General features: G+C 46.1%; 1 protein-coding gene across 1 annotated transcript; it reads left to right on the top strand.

Annotated features, from left to right (window-relative positions):
* The first annotated feature begins 21679 nt into the window (after nucleotides 1-21679).
* Nucleotides 21680-25677, top strand: LOC123156948 (protein CHLOROPLAST IMPORT APPARATUS 2). Its single transcript, XM_044575147.1, has 3 exons — nucleotides 21680-23707; nucleotides 24925-25095; nucleotides 25260-25677. The coding sequence occupies exons 1-3, from the start codon at nucleotides 22562-22564 to the stop codon at nucleotides 25314-25316; spliced, it is 1374 nt and encodes a 457-aa protein (XP_044431082.1). The 5' UTR covers nucleotides 21680-22561; the 3' UTR covers nucleotides 25317-25677.
* The last annotated feature ends 531 nt before the right edge of the window (nucleotides 25678-26208 follow it).

The following is a 26208-nucleotide window of genomic DNA, read 5'->3' as shown; positions in this document are numbered from 1 at the left end:
GTCGTTCGCGCTACCGAGCATTCAGCCTGAACAGCAAGAAGGCTGGGTTGGGTGGGCTTGTGTCTTTCGAGCTGGGCCTTCCTGGTAAACCTGCAAACAATAAGCAACAAGATACCAACAGTGAAAATTGCCATGATAAACTACATAAGAGGTAAAATACCTGCAGGACAAGATATGCTGTAGCAAAAGAAAAAAATACATAAAATGACGAAAGTATGCAAAAAAAAAAAGTAAACCTGAAAGAACCCAACATGATATTGCCACGTTGAATTACAAAAAAAAGATTGTACATAGCAAAAAATGTGCATTGTAAAAAAAGGTACTTTTTTTTTCTTTTGCCATGGTCATCTAAAATAATGAAAACCCTGCATGCCAAAAGTTGCATATTAATCTAAGAAGAAAAAAGTACAAGAAAAGGCAATGGACATGATTGTAGATGTAGTACAAAATTAAGTTACCATGGTCGAGCAAAAAAATTCCTGGTTTTAAAATTAAAATTTTAAATTGGTCCAAACATATGTAAGTTCTCGTGGTGAAAATAAAAACTGTCATCTTTTCAACAATTTACCCCATGATCTAGAAATTAAATTTGCCATACTCCATTAACTAAATTTGCCATGATATATTGACTAATTTTGCCATCGTCCAATATTTAAATAAATGTTGCCATGTTGCAAAAACAATTGGCATCGTCCAGAAACTAAATTTACCATGGCCCATGTACTAAATTCGTCATGCTATTTTTCATGGTCCCATATTTAAAGAAATGTTGCCATGTTGCAAAATTACTAATTTGCCATGGTCCATATATTAAATTTTCCATGCTCCACTAACTAAAATGTGTTTATGGCATGGCAAAAAGTTATAGTGCTGACATAGCAAAAGCTATATTAGAGGCATGGAAAAAAGCTATGAAAACTTTTTTAGAATGGCAAATAACATGGTAAAACAAATGTCATGTTATACTCAATTTTCCACCTTTGACATCTTCAACAAAATTGCCATGTTTCTACTCAACATCTACTCAAGGCAAACATCTACTCAAGGCAACAGTGAGTCCGAAATCTGAGAAAAAATTTACATGGCCAAAATAGAGTAAAAGTGCATCTAGAGATTTATTTCATGCATCAACATATGTTAAAGTAAAAATTGCCATGAACACATCTAGAAACAAAAAAACTGATTTTAGTTGCCATGGCAAGTTTGCCATGTTTTGAACATATTAGGTTGCCACGTTTTTCAACATCTTTAGTTGCCATGGCAAGTTTGCCATGTTTCTGAATGTATTAGGTTGCCATGTTTTTTAACATCTTTGGTTGCCATTGGCAAGTTTGCGATGTTTTTTAATATTTATAACTTTGCCATGGAAAGTTTGCATGTTGTTGAACATGTTAATTGAAGAAGTTTGACTAGTTTGCCATGTTTTTGAACAAACTTAATTAAAAGAAGTTTGCCTTGTTTTTGCACATATTAAAGTTTGCCATGTTTTTGAACATCTTAAATTGCCATGGCAAGTTTGCCATCTTTTTGAATATCTATAACTTTGACATATTTTTTAACATATTAAGTTGCCATGGCAAGTTTGCCATGTTTTTTGGACATCTATAATTTTGACATGTTTTTGAACATCTTAAGTTGGCATGTCTTTGAACATCTTGATTAGAGAAACTTGCCATGGCAAATTTTGATAGATGGAAGACGTTAAGGCATGGCAACTTTTGAGGAAATGACAAAAAATCTACACAAAATAATTCCCCCTGAAATTGCCATGTGATCAGTCCACCAATTTTACAAAAAATTGCCATGTGCTATAGATCAGAATTCCATAAATTTGCCATGTACTATTGCCAAACGTTCTCCTAAAATTACCACTAAAGGATTTTCCATCAGCTAACTTGGGGATTTGTCATGGGAAAAAGGAAAATTTCCATGGAAAAAATATGTGAACAAATTGCCATGGCAAAAAGTAGTCGTGCTCAATTACGAAATTTATCATGATCAAACTTAGTTTGTTGTGAATAGTAAACTAAATTTGCCATGAATAGTAAAGTAAAGTAGCCATATAATGTGTGTATGGCATGGCAAAAAGCTATAGTGTCGACATGGCAAATTTGAGATCTCTAATACATGGAAAATTTAGAAGAAAAAGTGCATTGACATGGCAAAACGGTCTTCATAAAAATGAATAGAAAATTGCCATGGTCTATGAAAATGCATAGCAATTTTGCCATGTCAACTATTTTACTAAAAAAAGATGATAGCTATAAAAAGATTGTAAAATTGCCATGTCAATTGGTGATAATTTGCTCTGTTTTTACACAACTGAAAAAGTAGCATCAATCCAACAGTAAATCAACTCCAAAATCCCAAATCAATCACTATCCCAGGACTACTATCACGAACCAGCATCAATGACACTAAAATGGGAGGCAGAAGTAGTGGTGAATCGTCATGGTTTTAATGTCTGTACGCTACAAATGCTATCATCAGAAACTAGTGGCAATACCTGGCCACACACGCATCAAAGCATCTCCAGCCGCGCCCCCAGAACGGCCTCCCTAGGTGCTTTTTGCGCCCGGCGCTCGCAGGCCAAACCCGGCGTACTGGGGGGCGCTCGAGGGCTCCGACGCAAGGGAAAAGCGTTCCTGGGGCCACATTGGCACGCAAAAAGTCAAGCCGCCCGCCCAGATTCGCCTCCTACCCCCCGCGCTCGGCCGCCACCCTGCCGATCCCGGTGCCGTCCACCGCCCACCGCAGCTAGGTAGACCATCTCTCATCGGGAAAAAGAAGGGGTTTCGCCGAGGCAGCCTCTTCGCCATCGTCCGGGCACCTTTTTCGGTGTTCTGGCCGCGCAGGGCCTGTACACCGACGGGCTTGCGCCTACCTCGCCCACAAGGTGTTTGGTGAATTGCCTGGCCCGGCAATGGACTCCGAAGATGAGGAGGCGCTCGTGGCGTTGCCGAATGAGGAAACCGAAGCCGACGTCCAGGAGCAGGAGCACTCATGGTGCTCGCCGCCCTCGTCGGCCTGCTCGCGAGCAGTGAAAAGCCGCGGCGAGGTGGCTCGGCGCTTGGGTGGGTGAAAGCAAAGAACCAGCATTGTCTTGAACGCTACTGCATGCTCTACTCGGACTACTTCACCGACGCTCCATTGCACGGTGAGAAAACATTTTGGCACCGTTATCGGATGAGCCGAAAGCTTTTCCTCTGGATTGTGAATTCCATCCGGGAGTTCGACAGCTACTTCAAGTGCAAGAAGGATTGCGCCGACACACTTGGATTCACCTCGATCCAGAAGTGCATGACAGCTATGAGGATGCATTCATACGGAGCTCCCGGTGATTCACTCGACGACTATGGGCGCATGGCCGAGTCCACCTCCATTGAGTGTTTCTACAAGTTCCGTAGGGCAGTGGTGGCAGTGTTTGGACCGCAGTACTTGCGAAGACCGAATGCGGAAGACACTGCTCGGATCCTAGCACAGAATGAAGCAAGAGGATTTCCTGGGATGCTTGGAAGCATCGACTGCATGCATTGGAAATGGAAGAACTGTCCATTTGCTTGGCAGGGGTTGTACAAAGGCGCCAAAGGCGGTTGCAGTGTGGTGCTTGAGGCAGTAGCCACACAGGACCTCTGGATTTGGCACTCTTTCTTTGGGATGCCAGGAACTCATAATGACATCAACATCCTGCAGTGCTCCCCAGTCTTTGCCAAGCTTGTTGAAGGTCATTCTCCTCTAGTGAACTTCGAGGTCAATGGACGACAGTACAACAAGGGGTACTATCTAGCTGATGGCATCTATCCGAGATGGTCGACATTTGTGAAGACCATCTCAAACCCTGTGTCAGGAGGGAAGAACGCCTAGTTTGCGAAGATTCAGGAGGCTTGCAGGAAGGATGTCGAGCTGGAATTTGGTGTGCTCCAATATCAATTTGTTGTTGTCCTGTTCCCTGCTCAGACCTGGTCAAAAGATCAAATGTGGGAGATCATGACTTGCTGTGTCATCTTGCACAACATGATCATTGAGAGCGAGTATGAAGAGCCGGTGTTTGACACTGAACCATATTACAAGCAAGGTCCTCTTGTCAAGTTGATCACCAGCTACCGGCAAACTGGACTGACTACCTCAATATGCGTCAGGAGATCCGAGGCCCACAGGTGCATCAAGAACTGCAATACGATCTGGTGGAGCACCTATGGAGGCTCAAGGGCGAGGCCGGGAATTACGTGTGATGAAACTTGAGTTTTTATTTGTTAAACTATATAATTTGTATTGAACTATTTTGTTGAACTATTTGACGGCGTGAACTATTTGATTTATGTGATGAAACACGCCGACCTATGTGATGAACTAATTGGTTTCTATTTGTATGCAAAAATTCATGCCGAACCGCGCCGAATATGGGCCGATTCACGCAAATATGGGCCGTTTTTGGACATAATTGGGCCGAACACTGGGCCGAAATCGGCGCTTGGGGGCGACCAGGGGGGCGACGGCTGGGTGCCGAACCGCCCCCAGCGCCGAGTTTATCACCGGCGCAACCCCAGGCCGCTCTTTTTCGGCGCCCTGGGGGCCGAACGACTGGAGATGCTCTTAGCAGAAGGAGTAACATGCGATCACGACTTCTGCTTGGACCTTCTGGCAGCCGGCGCATCTCCTCCACAGCCCCGACTCCTCTAGGAGTGGAGACGTAGAAAACACCTGGGCATTCTGTGCAGCCAGCTCCGCATCGAGGAGAGAACAAACCAGTGCGCAGCACGTCAGCATCCCCCACCACCATGCGCGGCCCGCACCATCCCTTGCGTCGGCATCCGCGACCACCACCCGTGGAGTTGGAGCTCCACTGACCTCATATCCACCGGGAGAAAATCCGTAACTGCCACCGGCGAGAGGCCACTGTCGCCGTGCAGGGAAGAGCGATGTCGCGCCTCATGTTGGAGGCCCCGACGCCTCGACGCACACTGCCGCTAGGGGTGAAGGACGTGGACGCCATGCCGCCTCGCTCCGCCCATCAGACCGTCATGGGAGGACGAATGCCTCGCCGTGCGTGCCAGAATCCTCCACCACTGCCGAAATCAAGGAGGCCCGTCGTCGAGATGCTCGCGAGCTTACGCCGAAGATTTGCTCAAGTTCCTCGCGCTGCCGCCGCAGCTCGCCTGGTGTTAGCATAACCCGAGGCATACCGTCAATCACCGAGGACCAAGCAATCACACGAGCATGACATCGAGATTTGTTAACGAGGTTCACCGATATGGCTACATCCCCGGGGCTTGACTGCTACGTTTTGAGCTTGTGTTGGTTTTCCTCAAAGAGGAGAGGGTGATGCAGCAATAGTAGCGTAAGTATTTCCCTCAGTTTTTGAGAACCAAGGTATCAATCCAGTAGTGGCTCCTCAAAAGTCCCACGCACCTACACAAACAAACTGAGAACTCGCAACCAACGCAATAAAGGGGTTGTCAATCCCTTCACGGCCACTTGCGAAAGTGAGATCTAATAAACATAGTATGATAAGATAAATATATTTTTGGTATTTTATAATATAGATGCAAAAAGTAAAGATGCAAATAAAATTAGATTGAAAGCAAATATGATAAGAGATAGACCCGGGGGCCATAGGTTTCACTAGAGGCTTCTCTCAAGATAGCATAAGTATTACGGTGGGTGAACAAATTACTGTCGAGCAATTGATAGAAAAACGCATAGTTATGAGATTATCTAGGCACGATCATGTATATAGGCATCACGTCCATAACAAGTAGACCGACTCCTGCCTGCATCTACTACTATTACTCCACACATCGACCGACTCCTGCCTGCATCTAGAGTATTAAGTTCATAAGAACAGAGTAACGCATTAAGCAAGATGACATGATGTAGAGGGATAAACTCAAGCAATATGATATAAACCCCATCTTGTTATCCTCGATGGCAACAATACAATACGTGCCTTGCAACCCTTTCTGTCACTGGGTAAGGACACCGCAAGATTGAAACCAAAGCTAAGCACTTCTCCCATGGCAAGAAAGATCAATCTAGTAGGCCAAACCAAACTGATAATTCGAAGAGACTTGCAAAGATAACTCAATCATACATAAAAGAATTCAGAGAAGATTCAAATATTATTCATAGATAAACTTGATCATAAACCCACAATTCATCGGATCTCGACAAACACACCGCAAAAAGAGTTTACATCGAATAGATCTCCACAAGAGAGGGGGAGAACATTGTATTGAGATCCAAAAAGAGAGAAGAAGCCATCTAGCTAATAATTATGGACGCGTAGGTCTGTGGTAAACTACTCACAACTCATTGGAGGGGCAAGGCTATTGATGTAGAAGCCCTCCATGGTCGATTCCCCCTCTGGCAGAATGCCGGCGAAGGCTCCAAGATGGGATCTCGCGGATACAGAAGGTTACGGTGGTGGAAATTGTGTTTCGTGATGCCCCTGGATGTTTTCGGGGTACGTAGGTATATATAGGAGGAAGAAGTACGTCGGTGGCCGCCCGAGGGGCCCATGAGACAGGGGGCGCGCCCTACAAGGTGGGGGCGGCCTCCTATCTCATGGGAGCCTCGACTGCTTCTTGACTTGCACTCCAAGTCCTTGGATCACGTTCATTCCAAAAATCACGCTCCCGAAGGTTTCATTCCGTTTGGACTCCATTTGATATTCCTTTTCTTCGAAATACTAAAATAGGCAAAAAAACATCAATATGGGCTGGGCCTCCGGTTAGTAGGTTAGTCTCAAAAATGATATAGATGTGTAAAATAAAGCCCATAAACATTCAAAAGAAGTAATATAATAGCATGGAACAATAAAATATTATAGATACATTGGAGACGCATCAAGCATCCCCAACCTTAACTCCTGCTCGTCCTCGAGTAGGTAAATGATAAAAAAGAAATTTTTGATGTGGAATGCTACCTAGCATAATTCTCAATGTAATTTTGTTTATTGTGGCATGAATGTTCAGATCCAAATGATTCAAAATAAAAGCTTATAAAACATAAAAACAATAATGCTTCAAAGCATACTAACAAATAATCATGTCCTATCAAAATAACATAGCCAAAGAAAGCTTATCCCTACAAAATCATATAGTTAGGCCATGCTTCATTTTCATTACACAAAATACTCCCATAATGCACAACCCCGATGACGAGCTGAGCAATTGTTTCATACTTTTTAACGCACTTCGGCTTTTTTAACTCTTACACAATACATGAGCGTAAGCCATGGGCATAGCACTATGGTGGTATATGGTGGTTGTGAGGACAAAAAGGAAGAAGATAGTCTCACATCAACTAGGCGTATTAACGGGCTATATAGAGATGCCCATTAATAGATATCAATGTGAGTGAGTAGGGATTGCCATGCAACGGATGCACTAGAGCTATAAATATATGAAAGCTCAACAAAAGAAACTAAGTGGGTGTGCATCCAACTTGCTTGCTCACGAAGACCTAGGGAATTTTGAGGAAGCCCATCATTGGAATATACAAGTCAAGTTCTATAATGAAAAAAATCCCACTTAGTATATGAAAGTGACAACATAGGAGACTCTCTATCATGAAGATCATGGTGCTACTTTGAAGCACAAGTGTGGAAAAAGAGATAGTAGCATTGTCCCTTCTCTCTTTCCTCTCATTTTATTCCTTTTTTTTCTTTTTCTTTTTCTCTTTTTTTCTTTCTTTTTTTTCTTTGGCATTTTTTTGGCCCTTCTCTTTTTTTTCCCATTTTTTTTTCTTTTTGTAAAGTCCGAAGTCTCATCCTGACTTGTGGGGGAACCATAGCCTTCATCATCCTTTCCTCACTAGGACAATGCTCTAATAATGAAGTGAAGGAAATATGCCCTAGAGGCAATAATAAAGTTATTATTTATTTCCTCATATCATGATAAATGTTTATTATTCATGCTAGAATTGTATTAACCGGAAACATGATACATGTGTGAATACATAGACAAACACATAGTCACTAGTATGCCTCTACTTGACTAGCTCATTAATCAAAGATGGTTATGTTTCCTGACCATAGACATGTGTTGTCATTTGATTAATGGGATCACATCATTAGGATAATGATGTGATTGACATGACCCATTCCGTTAGCCTAGCACTTGATCGTTTAGTATACTGCTATTGCTTTCTTCATGACTTATACAAAGTTCCTACGACTATGAGATTGTGCAACTCCCGTTTACCGGAAGAACACTTTGTGTGTTACCAAACGTCACAACGTAACTGGGTGATTATAAAGGTGCTCTACAGGTGTTTCCGAAGGTACATGTTGAGTTGGCATAATTCGAGATTAGGATTTGTCACTCCGATCGTCGGAGAGGTATCTCTGGGCCCTCTCGGTAATACTCATCACCTAAGCCTTGCAAGCATGTAACTAATGAGTTAGTTATGAGATGACGTATTACGGAACGAGTAAAGAGACTTGCCGGTAACGAGATTGAACTAGGTATTGGATACCGACGATCAAATCTCGGGCAAGTAACATACCGATGACAAAGGGAACGAAGTATGATGTTATGCGGTTTGACCGATAAAGATCTTCGTAGAATATGTAGGAACCAATATGGGCATCCAGGTCCCGCTATTGGTTATTGACCGAGAATGGTTTTAGGTCGTCTACATAGTTCTCGAACCCGTAGGGTCCGCACGCTTAACGTTTCGATGACAGTTTTATTATGAGTTTATAAGTTTTGATGTATCGAAGTTTGTTCGGAGTCCCGGATGTGATCACGGACATGACGGGGAGTCTCGAAATGGTCGAGACATAAAGATCGATATATTGGACGACTATATTCGGACACGGGAAGTGTTCCGGGTGATTTCGGAGAAAACCGGAGTGCCGGAGGGGTTACCGGAACCCCCCGGGGAAGTATTGGGCCTTAGTGGGCCTGAGGGGAGAGAGAGGGCAGCAGCCCAGGAGGTGGCGCGCCCCCTCCCAAGGGGAGTCCGAATTGGACTAAGGGAGGGGGGCGCGGCCCCTCTTTCCCTCTCCTTCTCCCCCTCTTTCCTTCCCCCTTCCTCCTTCCTAGTTGGACTAGGAAAGGGAAGTCCTACTCCTAGTAGGAGGAGGACTCCCCCCTCCTTGTCGCGCCCCAAGAGCCGGCCGGCCTCCCCCCTTGCTCCTTTATATACGGGGGCAGGGGGGCACCCCAAAGACACACAAGTTGATCTACGGATCGTTCCTTAGCCGTGTGCGGTGCCCCCCTCCACCATATTCCACCTCGGTCATATCGTCGCGAAGCTTAGGTGAAGCCCTGTGCCGGTAGAACATCAAGATCGTCACCACGCCGTCGTGCTGACGGAACTCTCCCTCGACACTCGGCTGGATCGGAGTTCGAGGGACGTCATCGAGCTGAACGTGTGCTGAACTCGGAGGCTCCGTACGTTCAGTGCTTGGATCGGTCGATCGTGAAGACGTACGACTACATCAACCGCGTTGTGCTAACGCTTCCATTTACGGTCTACGAGGGTACGTGGACATACACTCTCCCCTCTCGTTGCTATATCATCACCATGATCTTGCGTGTGCGTAGGAAATTTTTTGAAATTACTACGTTCCCCAACATGAAGATCATCACACTTTTATGGATTTACAACTCAAGAATTACAACTCAAAGCTAGAACAAGATATGACTCTATATGAATGCCTCTGGCGGTGTATCGGGATATGCAATGAATCAAGAGCGACATGTATGAAAATTATGAAAGTGGCCTTGCCACAAATACGATGTAAACTACATGATCATGCAAAGAGCAATATGACAATGATGGAACGTGTCATAATAAATGGAACGGTGGAAAGTTGAATGGCAATATATCTCGAAATGGCTATGAAAATGCCATAATAGGTAAGTATGGTGGTTGTTTTGAGGAAGGTAAATAAGGGGTTTATGATACCGGCGAAAGTTGCGCGGTAATAATAAAGGCTAGCAAATTGGAAAGATAAATGTGCATATATCCATGGACTCACATTAGTAAAAAAGAAATCATATACTTATTGCAAAAGCCTACTTAGCCCTCGAAGCAAAGTACTACTACGCATGCCCCAAGAGGGATAGATTGGTAGGAAAAGACCATCGCTCATCCCCGACTGCCACTCATAAGGAAGACAATCAAAAGAGCACCTCATGCAACAAATTTGTCACACAACTTTTACCATACGTGCATGCTACGGGACTTGCCAACTTCAAAAAAAGTATTTCTCAATTTCATAATTACCCACTAGCATGTCCCTAACATTACTACCTTTATATCTCAAAACAATTATCAAGCATCAAATTGAACATAGCATCCAATTCTTTTTCTATGATAGTTTTTATTATACCCAACTTGGATGCTCATCATTCTAGGACCAACTTTGTCACCATAGCAAATACCATGCTGTTCTAAAAGACACTCAAAAAGATATAAGTGAAGCATGAGAAACTAGAAATTTCTTCAAAATTAAGACACCACCGTGCTCTAAAAGATATAAGTGAAGTACTAGAGCAAAAACTATCAAGCTCAAAAGATATAAGTGAAGCACATAGAGTATTCTAGCAAATTCTAATCAAATAGGCTTTTCACAAAAGGTGTGTACAGCAAGGATGATTGTGGTAAACTAAAAGGCAAAGACTAATATAATACACGACGCTCCAAGCAAAACACATATCATGTGGCGATTAAAAATATAGCTCCAAGTAAAGTTACCAATAAATGAAGACGAAAGAGGGGATGCCTTCCCGGGCATCCCCAAGCTTAGGCTTTTGGCTATTCTCGAATATCTTGGGGTGCCTTGGGCATCCCCAAGCTTAGGCTCTTGCCACCCTTTATTCCATAGTCCATAAAAGTTTTACCCAAAACTTGAAAACTTCACAACACAAAACTCAACAGGAAATCTTATAAGCTCCGTTAGTAAAAGAAAACAAAACCACCACATAAGGTACTGCAATGAACTCATTCTTTATTTATTTTGGTGTTAAACCTACTGTATTCCAACTTATTTATGGTTTATAAACTAATTTACTAGCCATAGATGCATTGAAATAAGCAAACAACACACGAAAAACAAAATCTGTCAAAAACAGAACAGTATGTAGCAATCTGTAACTAACGCAAACTTCTGGAACTCTAAAACTCCTACCAAAATAGGAATTCCTGGAAAATTTGTTTATTGAACAGCATCAAAAAGAATCAACGCAAAAGCACGTTCCTGTGATTTAACAAAATTATATTCGTGCGTGCAAAGTTTCTGTTTCTCAGCAGAATCAAATCAGCTATCATCATAGGTTATCCTATAGGTTCTACTTGGCACAAACACTAATTAAAAGATAAAAACACATCTAAACAGAAGGTAGATGCAAGATTTATTACTAAACATGAGAGAAAACAAAAAACATAAAGAAAATTGGGTTGTCTCCCAACTAGTGCTATCGTTTAACGCCCCTAGCTACGCATAAAAGCAAGGATAGATTCAAGTAGTGCCATCTTTGGCACTCAACTTCTTAATGGAGTTGTGCTCAAGTCCGGGAGGCTCTTTGCGTTTCCCTTCATGCTCAGAGATCCTTTGATCTAAGGCATCCAACCGCTTATTACAAAGTACAATCAAGTTATTCATGTGGTTGATACTCCCACCAATATTCTTAAGTGGTTCAACAATTTTTTGCAATTCACAAAGTTTCTCTAAAATTTGAGTTCCTTCAAGAGAGAAGGATGATCCCTTTTTTGGGGGAAGTACTCCTACTATCCCTTCTATAATTTCATAAGCGAAACTAGGATCAATTTCAATAAAACATCCTTTTGCGGCAAAATCAAGAAGTTGTCTATGGGATAGGGTTAACCCAACATAAAAATTGCGCATTAAAATCTTGAAATCTCCTTCCACGACACAACTACGATAAGATTCTAACATCCTAAACCAAGCATCTTTTAAATTTTCCCCTTGTCCTTGCTTGAAGTGAAGAACTTCAAAGTCGGGAGACGAAGGGATAAAGACCGAGCTAGCCATGACGACAAGGTAAACGAACTAACACACGAGCAAACAAAAGGCAAGCGAAAAAGAGAGGAGGAGATTGGGAAAGAGAGGGCGAATAAAATGGCAAGGGTGAAGTGGGGGAGAGGAAAACGAGAGGCAAATGGAAAATAATGTAAATGCGAGGGAGATGGGTTTGTGATGGGTACTTGGTATGTCTTGACTTGAGCGAAGACCTCCCCGGCAATGGCGCCAGAAATCCTTCTTGCTACGTCTTGAGCTTGCGTTGGTTTTCCTCGAAGAGGAGAGGGTGATGCAGCAATAGTAGCGTAAGTATTTCCCTCAGTTTTTGAGAACCAAGGTATCAATCCAGTAGGAGGCTCCTCAAAAGTCCACGCACCTACACAAACAAACTGAGAACTCGCAACCAACGCAATAAAGGGGTTGTCAATCCCTTCAAGGCCACTTGCAAAAGTGAGATCTAATAAAGATAGTATGATAAGATAAATATATTTTTGGTATTTTATAATATAGATGAAAAAGTAAAGATGCAAATAAAAGTAGATTGAAATCAAATATGATAAGAGATAGACCCGGGGGCCATAGGTTTCACTAGAGGCTTCTCTCAAGATAGCATAAGTATTACGGTGGGTGAACAAATTACTGTCGAGCAATTGATAGAAAAACGCATAGTTATGAGATTATCTAGGCATGATCATGTATATAGGCATCACGTCCATAACAAATAGACCGACTCCTGCCTGCATCTACTACTATTACTCCACACATCGACCGACTCCTGCCTGCATCTAGAGTATTAAGTTCATAAGAACAGAGTAACGCATTAAGCAAGATGACATGATGTAGAGGGATAAACTCAAGCAATATGATATAAACCCCATCTTGTTATCCTCGATGGCAACAATACAATACGTGCCTTGCAACCCTTTCTATCACGGGGTAAGGACACCGCCAGATTGAACCCAAAGCTAAGCACTTCTCCCGTGGCAAGAAAGATCAATCTAGTAGGCCAAACCAAACTGATAATTCGAAGAGACTTGCAAAGATAACTCAATCATACATAAAAGAATTAAGAGAAGATTCAAATATTATTCATAGATAAACTTGATCATAAACCCACAATTCATCGGATCTCGACAAACACACTGCAAAAAGAGCTTACATCGAATAGATCTCCACAAGAGAGGGGGAGAACATTGTATTGAGATCCAAAAAGAGAGAAGAAGCCATCTAGCTAATAACTATGGACGCGTAGGTCTATGGTAAACTACTCACAACTCATCGGAGGGGCAAGGATGTTGATGTAGAAGCCCTCCGTGGTCGATTCCCCCTCTGGCAGAATGCCGGCGAAGGCTCCAAGATGGGATCTCGCGGATACAGAAGGTTACAGTGGTGGAAATTGTGTTCTGTGATGCCCTTGGATGTTTTCGGGGTACGTAGGTATATATAGGAGGAAGAAGTACGTCGGTGGCCGCCCGAGGGGCCCACGAGACAGGGGGCGCGCCCTACAAGGGGGGGGGGCGGCCTCCTATCTCGTGGGAGCCTCGGCTGCTTCTTGACTTGCACTCCAAGTCCTCTGGATCACGTTCGTTCCAAAAATCACGCTCCCAAAGGTTTCATTCCGTTTGGACTCCGTTTGATATTCCTTTTCTTCGAAATACTGAAATAGGAAAAAAAACATCAATATGGGTTGGGCCTCCGGTTAGTAGGTTGGTCCCAAAAATGATATAGATGTGTAAAATAAAGCCCATAAACATCCAAAAGGGGTAATATAATACTCCCTCCATCCCATAATATAAGAACGTTTTTGACAGTAGTGTAGTGTGAAAAACGTTTTTATATTATGGGATGGAGAGAGTAGCATAGAACAATCAAAAATTATAGATATGTTGGAGACATATCACTGACTATGAGCACTCCCCATGACACCGCTACAATACCGCACCCGGTCGCCCTGGACACCGGCACATGCCGCCAGCTTCCCCTGCGTTCCGGTGTTATTATGTTGGCATAGGTTACATTGTGTGTCTACCCTCGCTATATAAGAGAGGCCTAAGATACAAGTGTCCTATTAGGACACGACTCCATATCCCAACTAAACACAATACTACTACAAGTCCAACTGTAACCTACCTTGTACAATATATTCGACACAACTCTAACACCTAGAAACACACACACACACACACACACACACAGAGAGAGAGAGAGATGCAAGAGGGAATGGGGATAGAAGAGGAGTGGGGTGCGGGGTGGGGGAAGAGGGAAGGAGAGTTAAGAGTAAGACTGATGAATCGTGGCTTACCTCGTTCGCGACGACTTCCCGAACGCCCGAACGCTTTCGCCTGCTGACGTGGATAGGATTCAGCGCCGAGATTCGTGCGTGCAAATTAGCGGCCGAAAGGGCGTTTGGATCGAGATGACAAAATATGGGACATTCGGGGCTTATTGATTCCGGAAGAGAATTCTAGGGGATATTTGATTCTGAGCCCGTGCTCAGCTGATCCCGTAATCAAACACGTCCGTTCACATAAAGATCTGCGCACTTTCTTGAATACTGATATCTTTTTTTCGGAATTTCTTGAATACTAATCTAAGCGCTTTTATATTTCTTTTACATAGGGAGTACTACGCACAACTCATTCCGCTAGGGTTTCACTACAAAGTGCTTCACGGATACTACTTTTTTTCCGAACCAATGGAAATGCATAATCTTTGGAACAGCAAGAACCAGTGTTTCTCCCTCGATGATGCATGCGATACAGCCGGGAAAGGACAGGATGTCGTCGTCGTCTTCTTCGCTTCTCTTTTTCTTTTTAGGAATAGTGTTCAAACTTGGTTGCGTGGCCTGGTGCCTCACGTAATTTGTTAGTGGCAACAGGCTAGCTGCGTACGACAAACACTGCCGATCGGGAAACGATAACTAATTCGACCGGTTCAGGGGGGTTTTGCCTCATCATTGGCTGGTGCAAGCTGCCACGGAGTAAGGTCGCTCAAGTTTTTTCTTTCTTTATCTTTTGATAATAAAGAAAGGAGAGCAAAGGTCCCTGCAAAAGAAAAAAAAGGAGAGCAAGGTGAGTCGAATCTTGACACGACTATTATGGATTGAATGAACGGGACAACGACCAAAAACAGTACCAGTCCCTGTAGAGCTAGCGCAATGCCGGTCGGATTACGTGTTATGGTTTTTTATACTAGCATCTTTCAGTTCAGCCGAACATTCTGTTTCTTTGCCCGGGTTATTTTAGGATTTAAATATATTTTCACCCGGCAAAATAACCTTCCCTAGTGTCACGGAGCTGAACGAGGCTCCCAAACCGGCCGGGAGCTCTGGCTCCACGTTGTACCGGACGACAGCGCCCACGCGGCTCCAAGCACTTTGTGCCCCACCGGTCTGCCGCCCCCGCGCCCATGTCCAAGCCCTCCTTTCCTTGCACGTGTTTCCGGCCACTGTTGGGTCCTCGTGCCCGCTCCGATGGCGCCGCGGATGGCGGACACCCGAATCCGAGGGATGCGCCGCATGCCACAAGAGGTAGCTGGAGAGGAAGAGGGTGACGGCGGCAAAGGCGATGTCCACCGGCCGGCCGCGCGTGCATGCCGGTAGATTTGGACGACCAGGTCCTTGCGGCGGGCCTTCGCCGCTCGCTCATAGTGGAGACCGACATGCGGCATCTCTGCCGCAAGAACACGAAGGCACTCTGGCTCGCCATTGAGCACTCATAAGCGCGAGGTGGCGGAGAATGCGGCGGCCAAAGCCAAGACCGCTTGGTTAGCGTCACATGGCCGACGTCATCTCCTCCTCCGACGTCTCTCACTCCGCCCCTCTCGTCGCCGAATACTACACACATGGGTATAGCCGCACCAGCGACAACAAGGAGAAGGCCTCGCGAGGAAATGGTGATTTCCTTTGCCCTTCCCTGTCTCCGTTTCCCTTTAGCCCTTTTAGTACTCCCTCCGTCCGGAAATACTTGTCATCAAAATGGATAAAATGAGACGTATCTGACGTATTTTAGTTCTAGATACATCTATTTTTATCCATTTTGATGACAAATATTTTCGCACGGAGGGAGTATGAATCAAGTCATTTCTTGTCCGGCAATGAATCTTTTGGTTGTATGAACTATGTCTGTTTGCTAGTATGAACTATGTCTGTTTATTGCTACGTGTGTTGATTTAGGGCATGTACAATGGTCGATAAGGTAGTCTTATCTTAAATCTTGCATGTAATTTAGAGATGACAAAAAAACATATCTACAATGGGTCATCTTTTAGTCTTATCTTCAATAATTAGTTATTCATAAAAACGTGGTGAGACATATTGTGCTAAGAGATCATCTCTTGTCTTTTCTTAATTAAGAGAAGACAAGCCTTCTCTTATGATTTCTCTCTCTTCCACCTCATCATTTATCCTACATGGCATTGCTAAGACAGAACCATTGTACATGCCCTTATGTAGTTGCTAGTACATCGCATGAATAGCATGGCTTTGAGGGTCGGATATTAGGGACAACTGCTAAGGCAACTAAGTGAGGGGTGACCGATCACGGTCCATTTCTTTTTGAAGACGAAGGCAAAAAAAATTATCTCATCCATTCGTTAAGCAGAAGAGATGTGCATCATTAGGGCATGTACAATGGTTGATAAGATAGTCTTATCTTAAGTCTTGCATGTGATTTAGAGATGACAAAAAAAATTGTCTACAATGGGTCATCTCTTAGCCTTATCTTCAATAACTAGTAATTCCTAAAAATTTGGTGAGACATATTGTGCTAAGAGATCACCTCTTGTCTTAAATAAGAGAAGACAAGCATTTTCTTGTGAGTTCTCTCTCTCTTCCACCTCATCATCTATCCTACGTGGCACTCCTAAGATAGCAACATTGTACATGCCCTTAATACGGAAAAGCGGAATAAAATAGTCATAAACCATCGAGCGACACACACACACACCTCAACAAAGAGGGTCTCGTCGAGATACACTTTGGCGTCATTGTTTTTACTTCTGCCCAACAGACGTCATCACCCTTCCTAATCTCCAAGCAAGCGACTCTGATTTCATTGAAGACAAACTTCAACTCAACTCTCACCATAGAGGTCGTGCGGAAACCCAAGAAGACCAGTGCTAGACTCAACTATTTGCACCAAAGGCAGCGCAGCTTCGACTTTGATGGACAACTTCAGAGATGGCTGGCGACATGGACGACAGCTGACCAGACCAGCCGTTGCTTGTCATCGTCGCCATAGGGGCCTCGTTGATGGAGTCAAATCTAGCAAATCTCGGGTAGGGGTCCCGAGCTGGTAGTCTTGTCACGATGGTAACAAGGACACATGAGTTTACCCATGTTCGGGCCCTCTTGAAGAGGTAATACCATACGTCCTACTTTGGTTCTATTGATTTTGAAGGGGTACAAAGTACATGTGATCTACCACAAGATCGTGTGTGTATGAGTTATTGTCTACAACCCTCATACCCCAGTTTATATAGATGCCAAGGGCGCCTAGGGTTTACATAGGTCGGTTGCATCTAAGGGCAATCGTCCTGAAGACTACCTCTAAATCTTTGGAGTGTACGCCAAGTCTTCCAGGTCTTTCATCTTGGCTTATCCTGGGCCCGACGAACGAGGCCCACTGGTTTATTCGTCACGACAGTCCTCGACCCAGCCCATATGGTTGGAAGCCAATGTGGCTACCAACCCTAGTCCAGGACACCATCACCCATCACAGTAGCTCCGACTTCATCACAATCCAAGGTAATCCCACGGACATGCCTGAAAAGAGATAACTACTGCAACCATTGTCGCGCCTTCGACTTCGTTCGCCTACGCCATCTGTCACGGTTTTGTCACGGCAGATGTCCTCATAAAAGAACAAAGTCATGAAGTCATTGCTACTAGGTGAAGGCTTGGACGGGGTTGATTGGGAAAGAGAGACGCGAGTTTACCCAGGTTCGGCCCCTCACGATGGAGGTAATAGCCTACTCCTGCTTGATAGCTATTGATTGTGGTGACCTCAATTACAATGGCACTATTCGCTACCTCTATCACCAGAGCTATCAAAACATATGTCTCGAGAGCTATCAAAACATCTGTCGCGAGAGCTATAAAACATATGTACCGAGAGCTGTCAAAACATCTGTCTAAAAGCTTGTTCTTCTGATGACCCAGGGACTGCCTTTATATAATAGCCGGATACCTGGGGTTACAAGACGTTTCGGGTTCTACCCACAGTCGGAGTCCTACTCTAAGCCCTCTAGGTCCTCCATGTCTTCCAAGTTGGGGGTCTCCCTCTTGTATTTGGACTCCTTCTGGACGGAACTTTGCCTAGGTCCAGATCCTGTAGCAAGCCGGGTAATGTCCTATAGTAGACCAGGTCATGTAGTAGGCCGGATCTCATCCTGTAGCAGATCGGGTCTCGTCCTGTAGCAGGTCGGGTCTCCTCTTGTAGCAGGCTGGGTCTCGTCCTCATAGCCAACTTGTCCCAAGAGACTTACCTATACAGCTGACTTATCTTCAGAAGTGACTTATCTCCAGAGTTGACTTGCAGGCCGACTTATCTCCAGAGATGGCTTCACTACTGCAGAATCGGGTTAGTGTCGGTTCATCACGAACCGGCACTAAAGGCCCACCATATACCTCCTAGATAAAAATATCTATGTCAACTTGATGGGCATAATTTGTCATAAACATGAAATGCAACAAATAGTTACAAAAGAGAATATACCACATCCGAATCCTAAACCGGACGAGGGCCGACGGGGACGGATATCAAAATCATGGCACTATCTATAACAAACAATGTACGGGTAAGAAAATTATACAAGTAACTATATATATCTAAATCACACAAACATGATTTTTTTTATATAAAAAAGATAAGAACAATAGGCTCACCAAGGTGGTGCCGACGACGGGACGATGCAGGCGATCGATGGTGGTTAGGACGGGGACGAGAAGGCACTAAGTAAACGACACCTACATATGCAAACTAAGAGTTAATTTGAGCTCAAATTGCATATAAATCAAATAAACTACCACACATAATTACACCCAAACTAAAACCCACAAATCACTATACTTATAGAGCATTGGAAGAGCTAATCTAGCAATGAGAGATGAAAGGACAAAGTTGCTAACCTTTGTGATCACTTGGATGGATGGGGGGCCTTCAAATCTTGAAAAAAATTGGCAAAAATGAAGGATGAGCTCAAGCAATGAGGAAGAACAGAGGTGAGGAAGGAATGAAAGGGGAAAACAGAGAGAAATGGCTCGGGCTCGACAAAGGGGTTATATAGAGGCACCTTTAGTCTCGGTTGGTTATATGAACCGGGACTAAAGGTGCATCTCTAGTACCGGTTCGTGCCACGAACCGGGACTAAAGGTGTTGGTGGGGTCCTAGCCTGACACCAGCCTGTCACCACCTCTTTAGTCCCGGTTCGTGGCACGAACCGGTACTAGAGGTTCAACACGAACCGGGACTAATGAGTGTCGCCCGCCTGGCCGTTGGAACCGACACTAATGGTCACATTAGTGTCGGTAAGTGAACCAGGACTAAACATAAGGTCGTTTTTCTACTAGTGTTATCTCCGGAGCTGACTTATGTCCAGGTCGACTTATCTCCAGAACTGACTTATCTCTAAAAAGCTGACTTATATCCAGGTCGAGTTATTTCCAGAGATGATTTATCTCCAGAGTTGACTTATGTCCAGACCAACTTATCTCCAGAACTGACTTATGTCCAGGCCGATTTGTCTCTAGAGATGACTTATCTCCAGAGCTGACTTATGTCCAGGCCGACTTATCTCTAGAGATGACTTATGTCCAGGCCGACTTATCTCCTGATATGACTTATGTCCATAGATGGCTTATGTCCAGGTCAACTTATCTCCATAACTAACTTATCTCCAAATTTGACTTATGTCCGGGCCAACTTATCTCCAGGTTGGGTCTTCTCCTCAGGCCGGGTCTTCAGGCACCTGCTGGCTTCTCTTCGTCTTGTTGGCCTACCCGGTTGGGTATTCCCCTGACACCATCCTTGCCACATAAGCCTCGATGCCAACACTGGCGCCTTCCCTAGGTCACATTACCGAGGCCCAACTCAAAGGATGAAGCCCTCGACAAGGGAAGTGACGCCACCGTTCGATCACACATGATCTAGTGCGGCAACAATGGAGCGATGCCTCCGAGATGGTCTACGATGCCTGCAACCACCGCCATACCGGTCACAAGGCCAAGGCTGAGATAGGGTCTTCACCCAAGCTCCGGCACACCAACCTACTCCGACGTCGGCAAGTCCACCGAGCACCACAACCATCACGACCTAGCCTGCCGACAAAGAACCCCCACCAATGTCGCAACCAACGCACCTCGGGGAGGCCGCAGACAGCCACCCATGAGCAGCCGCCGCCAAATACGCAAAACTGCCGACTAGAAACAAGCCACTGGATGCAAGCACGGACCTCTGAGCCCTGCCGAGCACCATGCCAACAGGACCAGAGAAGCAGCACCCGAGGTCAAAAACCAACTTGGTTCCTGGGCACAGCCTTGTGTCAGACGCGCTGCCACCCGAAGGGTGGAGATACCAGACTCGACATACCCGCGTCATGCTGCTTCCATCACCTCGACGCTACCCCCTCCCCCCTCCCACGCACCACAACACACCCTGCTCCATAGACGGTCGATTCAACACATCAATCCGCCCCTCGCGCCCCCTCCTGTCCCCTGCGTGGTCGCTCCTCACATGGACGACGGCGACGCTGCGCGGGCTTTGCTCGGCTGTGCACCTTCGACGACGACCAGGTGGGAGAAGAGCCGGATTGGAGCGATGGCGGCACCGGTAAGGTTGCTCACGAGGCGTTCCCGGGAGGGACACAGGGAAGTACTGAGAGTATACCTGGGCATATCTCGGGCCGGGCAAAAAAAAGCACAGTGCTAAAAATCCAGGCCCAAGCCCAAGAAAGCCCGACACAGCCCAGCCTGACTACGGCTAAAATTGTGTTTTCTTCAAGCCCGTGCCCGGACCGACCTGTCCATCAGGCTCAGTTTTAGGCCCGAGCCCGGCCCGATGGCATACTCGGGCTCAGCCCGGTCCGGGATTTTTGGCCCGTCCGGGCCGGGCTGCCCATGGCCAGGTATCTGAGAGTGTGAAAACAGATGCATCACATAGTACGGTGGACCTGATTTTTGGTCAAAATTGCAGAGAGCCATTATATCTCACCGCAGTGGTCAAGGTTAGTAGGTTACACGCGTGCGTGCGCACGAGATTAACAGCAATCGTTAGTGTCAGTCCACCGGTGAGCTGGTACGGCTAGCGCGCCCACACGTGTACGTACGTAGCACCAGTCCCCACAAGGCCGCACCCACACAAGGCCCGTTGCTCTCAAGAAACCTCACATGACACGTGAGAGCGAAACACAGGCACGCAGCCCCACCGTGTCCCCATGGCCCTGTTGCGCTGCACACGAGAAGCGTCGTGGTGCGCAGGTAGGTAGGGCCCGCCAAGACAGGGACAAGTGAAAGCGAGCTCCGTCTGCGTCCCAAGCCAACCAACCAACGGACGACTGTTAGTTAGGTTAACCTTCTTTTCTTTTCTTTTCTTTTGATGATTCCGTGTCTCGTTTCTCGTCTCGCTCGCTAGGGTCCAACGGCGACCCTACTAGCAGAGCACTGCATCGGACAACTGCAGCCGCCTGCCGGCGTAACGCATCCGCTGGCTGGTTTCATGAGCAGCGGTTGGTTTGATTGCTTCCGTGTTTTCTCCGTCCGTCCCCCCACATGCCCCCAGTGCCCTGTTCTTGATCACTCCCTGGAGCTGGAGCCGGAGTGTCATCCAGCAGAGGCTTTGTACCGCTCGTCCCGTTGCTTCTTCCTCTCTTGCGACCGATCTCCTGGCCTCGATCCAAAAGAGAAAGGGGAAACGGCAGCGAGAAAGAAACGGCAGCGTGTGGGCTCTTGATTATCTTTCTTTCGATTGATGAGTCGCGCCCGTCCCCCGAGGCCCGTAGTGGCGAACCCGTGAGCCCGTGACGCCCTGCTCCCTCCTGCCCTGCCCGCCGCAGAGCGTCTGCTCTGCTTCCCTCCTAGGCCCTCGATTTAGCTCAGCTCGGTGGGTGCCCTGGTGATCGCCTTTTCCCCCAGGATCGCATTTCTTTTCTCTATTCTCTCTTCCGGCCGGCCGTCCTCTCCTCTCCTCTCCTCAAGCCGGGCGTCGGCGGCCTCCAGCTCCGAGCGGAGGCGGAAGCGGTGGTGTCTTTCTAGACAAGAAACAATTCCTCGGTCTCCACGCTTGCTTTGGACTTTACCCTTTCCTCTGTTCCCCCTGGTTTTCAGCCAGGTACACGAGGCGTCCTCTTGTGGTTGCGGGGGTTTGGTGGGGGTTTGGGGGTCTCGCCTTTCCTGGCGGCGCATCCACGCACCGATTTCCCCTCCTCCCTCCTCCTGCGATTTCGGGTCCAGATTGATTGATTTCCGCCCGGATTTCTTCCATCACATCACTCGCGATCTTCTCCCCTAACCCCTCCTCATCGGGCAGGATTTTTTTCCTTTCTCTCTAGGGCATCTCCCCGCTCCGATCGATGGCGTCGTCCTGCATCCCGACGGGCATCCGGCTGCCGGACCTGGACATGGTCAAGGCGGCGGCGGTCGGGGCGTCGTCGGCGCCGGGCGCGGGGGCGGCGCCGCTGCGGCCGGCGCACTCCTCGGCGTCCTCGGCGCTCTCCGACGCCTCCAACTCCTCCTCGGCCTCCTCGCTCTCGCTCAAGCGGGCGCGCACGCCGCGGAAGCGCCCCAACCAGACCTACAACGAGGCGGCCGCGCTGCTCGCCTCCATGTACCCCTCCGTCTTCCCCGCCGGGGACAGGGCGCCGCCGTCGCCGAGGCTCCTCGGCCTCGCCTCCGCGCTCGCCGACGACCCCTCCCGCGCGGACCTGCTCCCGCCCTTCCCCGTCCTCGGCAACGCCGCCTGCCTCCTCCGCGACGCCGCCGCGCCGCCGACCACGCCGCGGAGCCCCGTCCTCGCCAGGGCCTGCCCGTCGCCGGCGGCCGTCAGCAGCGCCTTCACCGAGTTCCGCGACTCCGCGCCGTCCCCCGGGACCCCTGACGGCGCCGCCGGCGCGGACGGGCCCGGGGAGCTCGACTATGAGGATGATGACGACAGCTTTGACGCAGACTCTTTCCTCCTCGGCGGCCTCGACGAGGGCGCCGCCGCGGAGGGGATCGATGGCATCATGGGCAAACTCAGTATGGAAAGCGGCAGCGATGCCTCTTCCATTAACCGTGTCCTCTCCAGCTCCGGCATAGACCCCTACATCAGAAACCTCATGGTGCTCGGACTCGGGTTCCGGCGCTCCCGGTCCAACATCAAGCAGGCGCTCAAGCGGCATGACGATGACAGCGAATGGTGGATGTGCCCTGCCATTCCATTGAAGGACATTATGCCGGCGCCTCCCCCATCGATGGAACCACCACCGCCGGTGGAGAAGAAGAAGAAGAAGACTAAGAAGAAGGCGTTGAAGGACATTGCCGCTGGGCCGTGCATTACATGTGTTAAGGAGGAAATTCCTGACCCTGCTTATGGGGATGATGGAATTTTTGGACCGAAGGCGCCCAAGACAGGATTGGGCCTGAGCCTCAACACTGAGGAGGTGCTGAAGGCGTGGTATGACAGAGGCTCCGTGTTCGCTGACGGCAACATACCTGATGCATCATCCACTGATGGGCTGGTAAGAATTTCTAGTTTCTTTAGATAGATATATATAAAAGGTATTCCTGTTCATGTATCCCTGGCACAAGTGATCGATTGAAATACCTGCACTACATCACAACTTAATTATGGGTAGCTGCTGGTCTCTGTTAGTGAAAAAAAATCTTTCAGTAAAACTAATTTGTCAAGTACTATACGATAATTTCAACTTCTCGGCACATTTATTAACGAAAACAGTGCATCACATCCAAGTGTTTAATCATTTGGAGTGTGTAGATGGAAGAAGGAAAACAAATCTTCAATCCACATTGCCCTGTGCAGTTGTATCTAATTTTAATCTACTTAATGGAGATCCTTCACAGCTGTTTCATATGCAATACTACAACTACAAGCATTACTACCCATTGTAACTCAAAATTCCATTATCTTATTCTAGTCTAATATATCTCCTTGAGTTATAATCTTCAGGAAATGCTTCTTCCACTGAGCCTGGATTATCAGAATATTAGTAATACATCCTTACAGAATGAATACATGTTTGCATCAGTCTAATCAGGACAAGGAAAAATACAACAAAAGAATATATATTTTTCACTAGCATGAACACCAAAGAAAGACTGTTTTACCAACAACTAATTTCGGTACCTCTGTCTATTGTTCATGTGATTTTGTTGAAATACTCTTTAACAATGGTAAATGCACAAGAAAAATGAGCTTTATAACAACTATAGGTTAATTGAACCGTTCAGTGAGTTATAGCTTATCTCAATTGTATCACATTGGATAACTGGATACCTTGAGGCATGCAACGGATCTCTTTCTTTTTGTTAGGCAGTGGTTGGGCTCAAACTGGTGCTTTTGGACTCATAAACATATGTACTGTGGCATATTATATCCCGTATTGGCTTGACCTTTTCTACCTGAAGATTTCCTTAACAAGTGGCAAATGTATTTTTCTACTTCTTTGCTGTATTGCACCTATCAAAAATAGATCATTTTTAGATGATTTTTTCTACTGTCAACTATATATGGCACTTGCATTATTTCATAGATTTATTGTTGCTGGGAAACATGTTCTACACAGCCATAAACTGCTTCAGCATGCTCCCCTAAAAGAACCTACTTCAGCATGCTGAAGACCATGTTGTGAGCTATAAAGCCTACAACTCTTATGTAGCCTATTTACTAAAGCAAAGAAATATCTTGCACTGACTAGTGTGTATCCTTCGTTTGCAGGCTAAACTTTCAGACATTGAACTGTTTCTAGAGAATGGTGCTGCTGGTGCTATCAGGGAAGGCAGCATACAGAAATTGAAGCACAAGCAGAAGCAGTGCACTCCCCTCCTCTCAAATAAGACTCGGTACCAAGCACGGAAGGTGCACGCCGAGTCTCGTCCTCGGGTCAAGGCAAGCACCGGAACTCATTCTTGAGCACATAAATTTTTGCAATGCCAAAAGCTCACTGTTGCAACCCAAACGCCGCTGAGTTTTGGGCCCTCGAAAGTAGTGTAGTTTGTTGAAGTTTGAAAAGAGCTCGTGAAGGTTCTCATGCTCTGCTTTGGTTCTTGCAGGGGAGGTTTGTCAGCCAGGCGGCTCTTCTGCAGAAAGCCGCGGAGAAAGAGACCTAGGGGAGGACGTTCTTGCTCCCATGAACATTCTGTCTTGGGATTTCATTTCATTCCCCCTAGAAGTGAAGCAGATGAGGGCTTCTTTTCTTTTCTGCACTTATGTGATCATGTAGAGAGGGTAGAGATTGCCTGTAGAGTGGCTTCTTTGTCAGGGGATAGCTGCTGGTTAGTTTCCCAGCTCAGATGCTGCCGGGGCAAAGAAGGCCGTAAGCCAAAAACTTCGTAACAATGGTACAGTGCTGTGGCAATGACCAAAGTGCTTCTGTACTTTGCTTCAGTCTTATGCTCTGAACTCTCTGAAGGAACTGCACCGGGTGCTAGTTTTGTACAAAACTGAACCTGCAAAATTTGTTAAACTTCAGGGAGCATTTGATTCGCAAGAATTCTAAAGCATGTGAATAGAAAGAAAGAAAAAGTAGGATTAGAATGTCATGTATGAATCCTTGGTCTGCAATACTTCGGAGGAAAAAGCAAGGCAAGATGTTTGAGAAGTAGGATTGGAATGTTATGTATGAATCCTAGGATTGGAAAACATCATAGGAAAAACAAAGCAAGGTGTCAAATCCTCTAAATTCTTTTGTGAAATTCCTTTTAATCAAAGGACCATGTATTTTTCGTATCTACCGTGTCATCAGAATCTTTAATCACATAGGACTTATTCGGTTGTGCGCATCGATTTTGCCTGCATTGCATGTGATTCACAGATGAGCCTATATCACATGCTGAGGAAAAACAACCATCATTCTGCACATAGTTTGGTTGCTCGCATATAGTTTAGCTGCATGAGGGAACTAAATTTTACCCGCACTAGGTGCACATATCACACGCTGTTTGGTTGCAATCTGCATAAGGTGTTGTCATCATTTGTCATTAGTGGTGACTTTACCACACA

The sequence above is a fragment of the Triticum aestivum genome, chromosome 7B (genome assembly GCF_018294505.1).
Source record: "Triticum aestivum cultivar Chinese Spring chromosome 7B, IWGSC CS RefSeq v2.1, whole genome shotgun sequence".
NCBI classification, from domain to species: domain Eukaryota; kingdom Viridiplantae; phylum Streptophyta; class Magnoliopsida; order Poales; family Poaceae; genus Triticum; species Triticum aestivum.
This window is presented reverse-complemented; position numbering and strand designations above follow the sequence as displayed.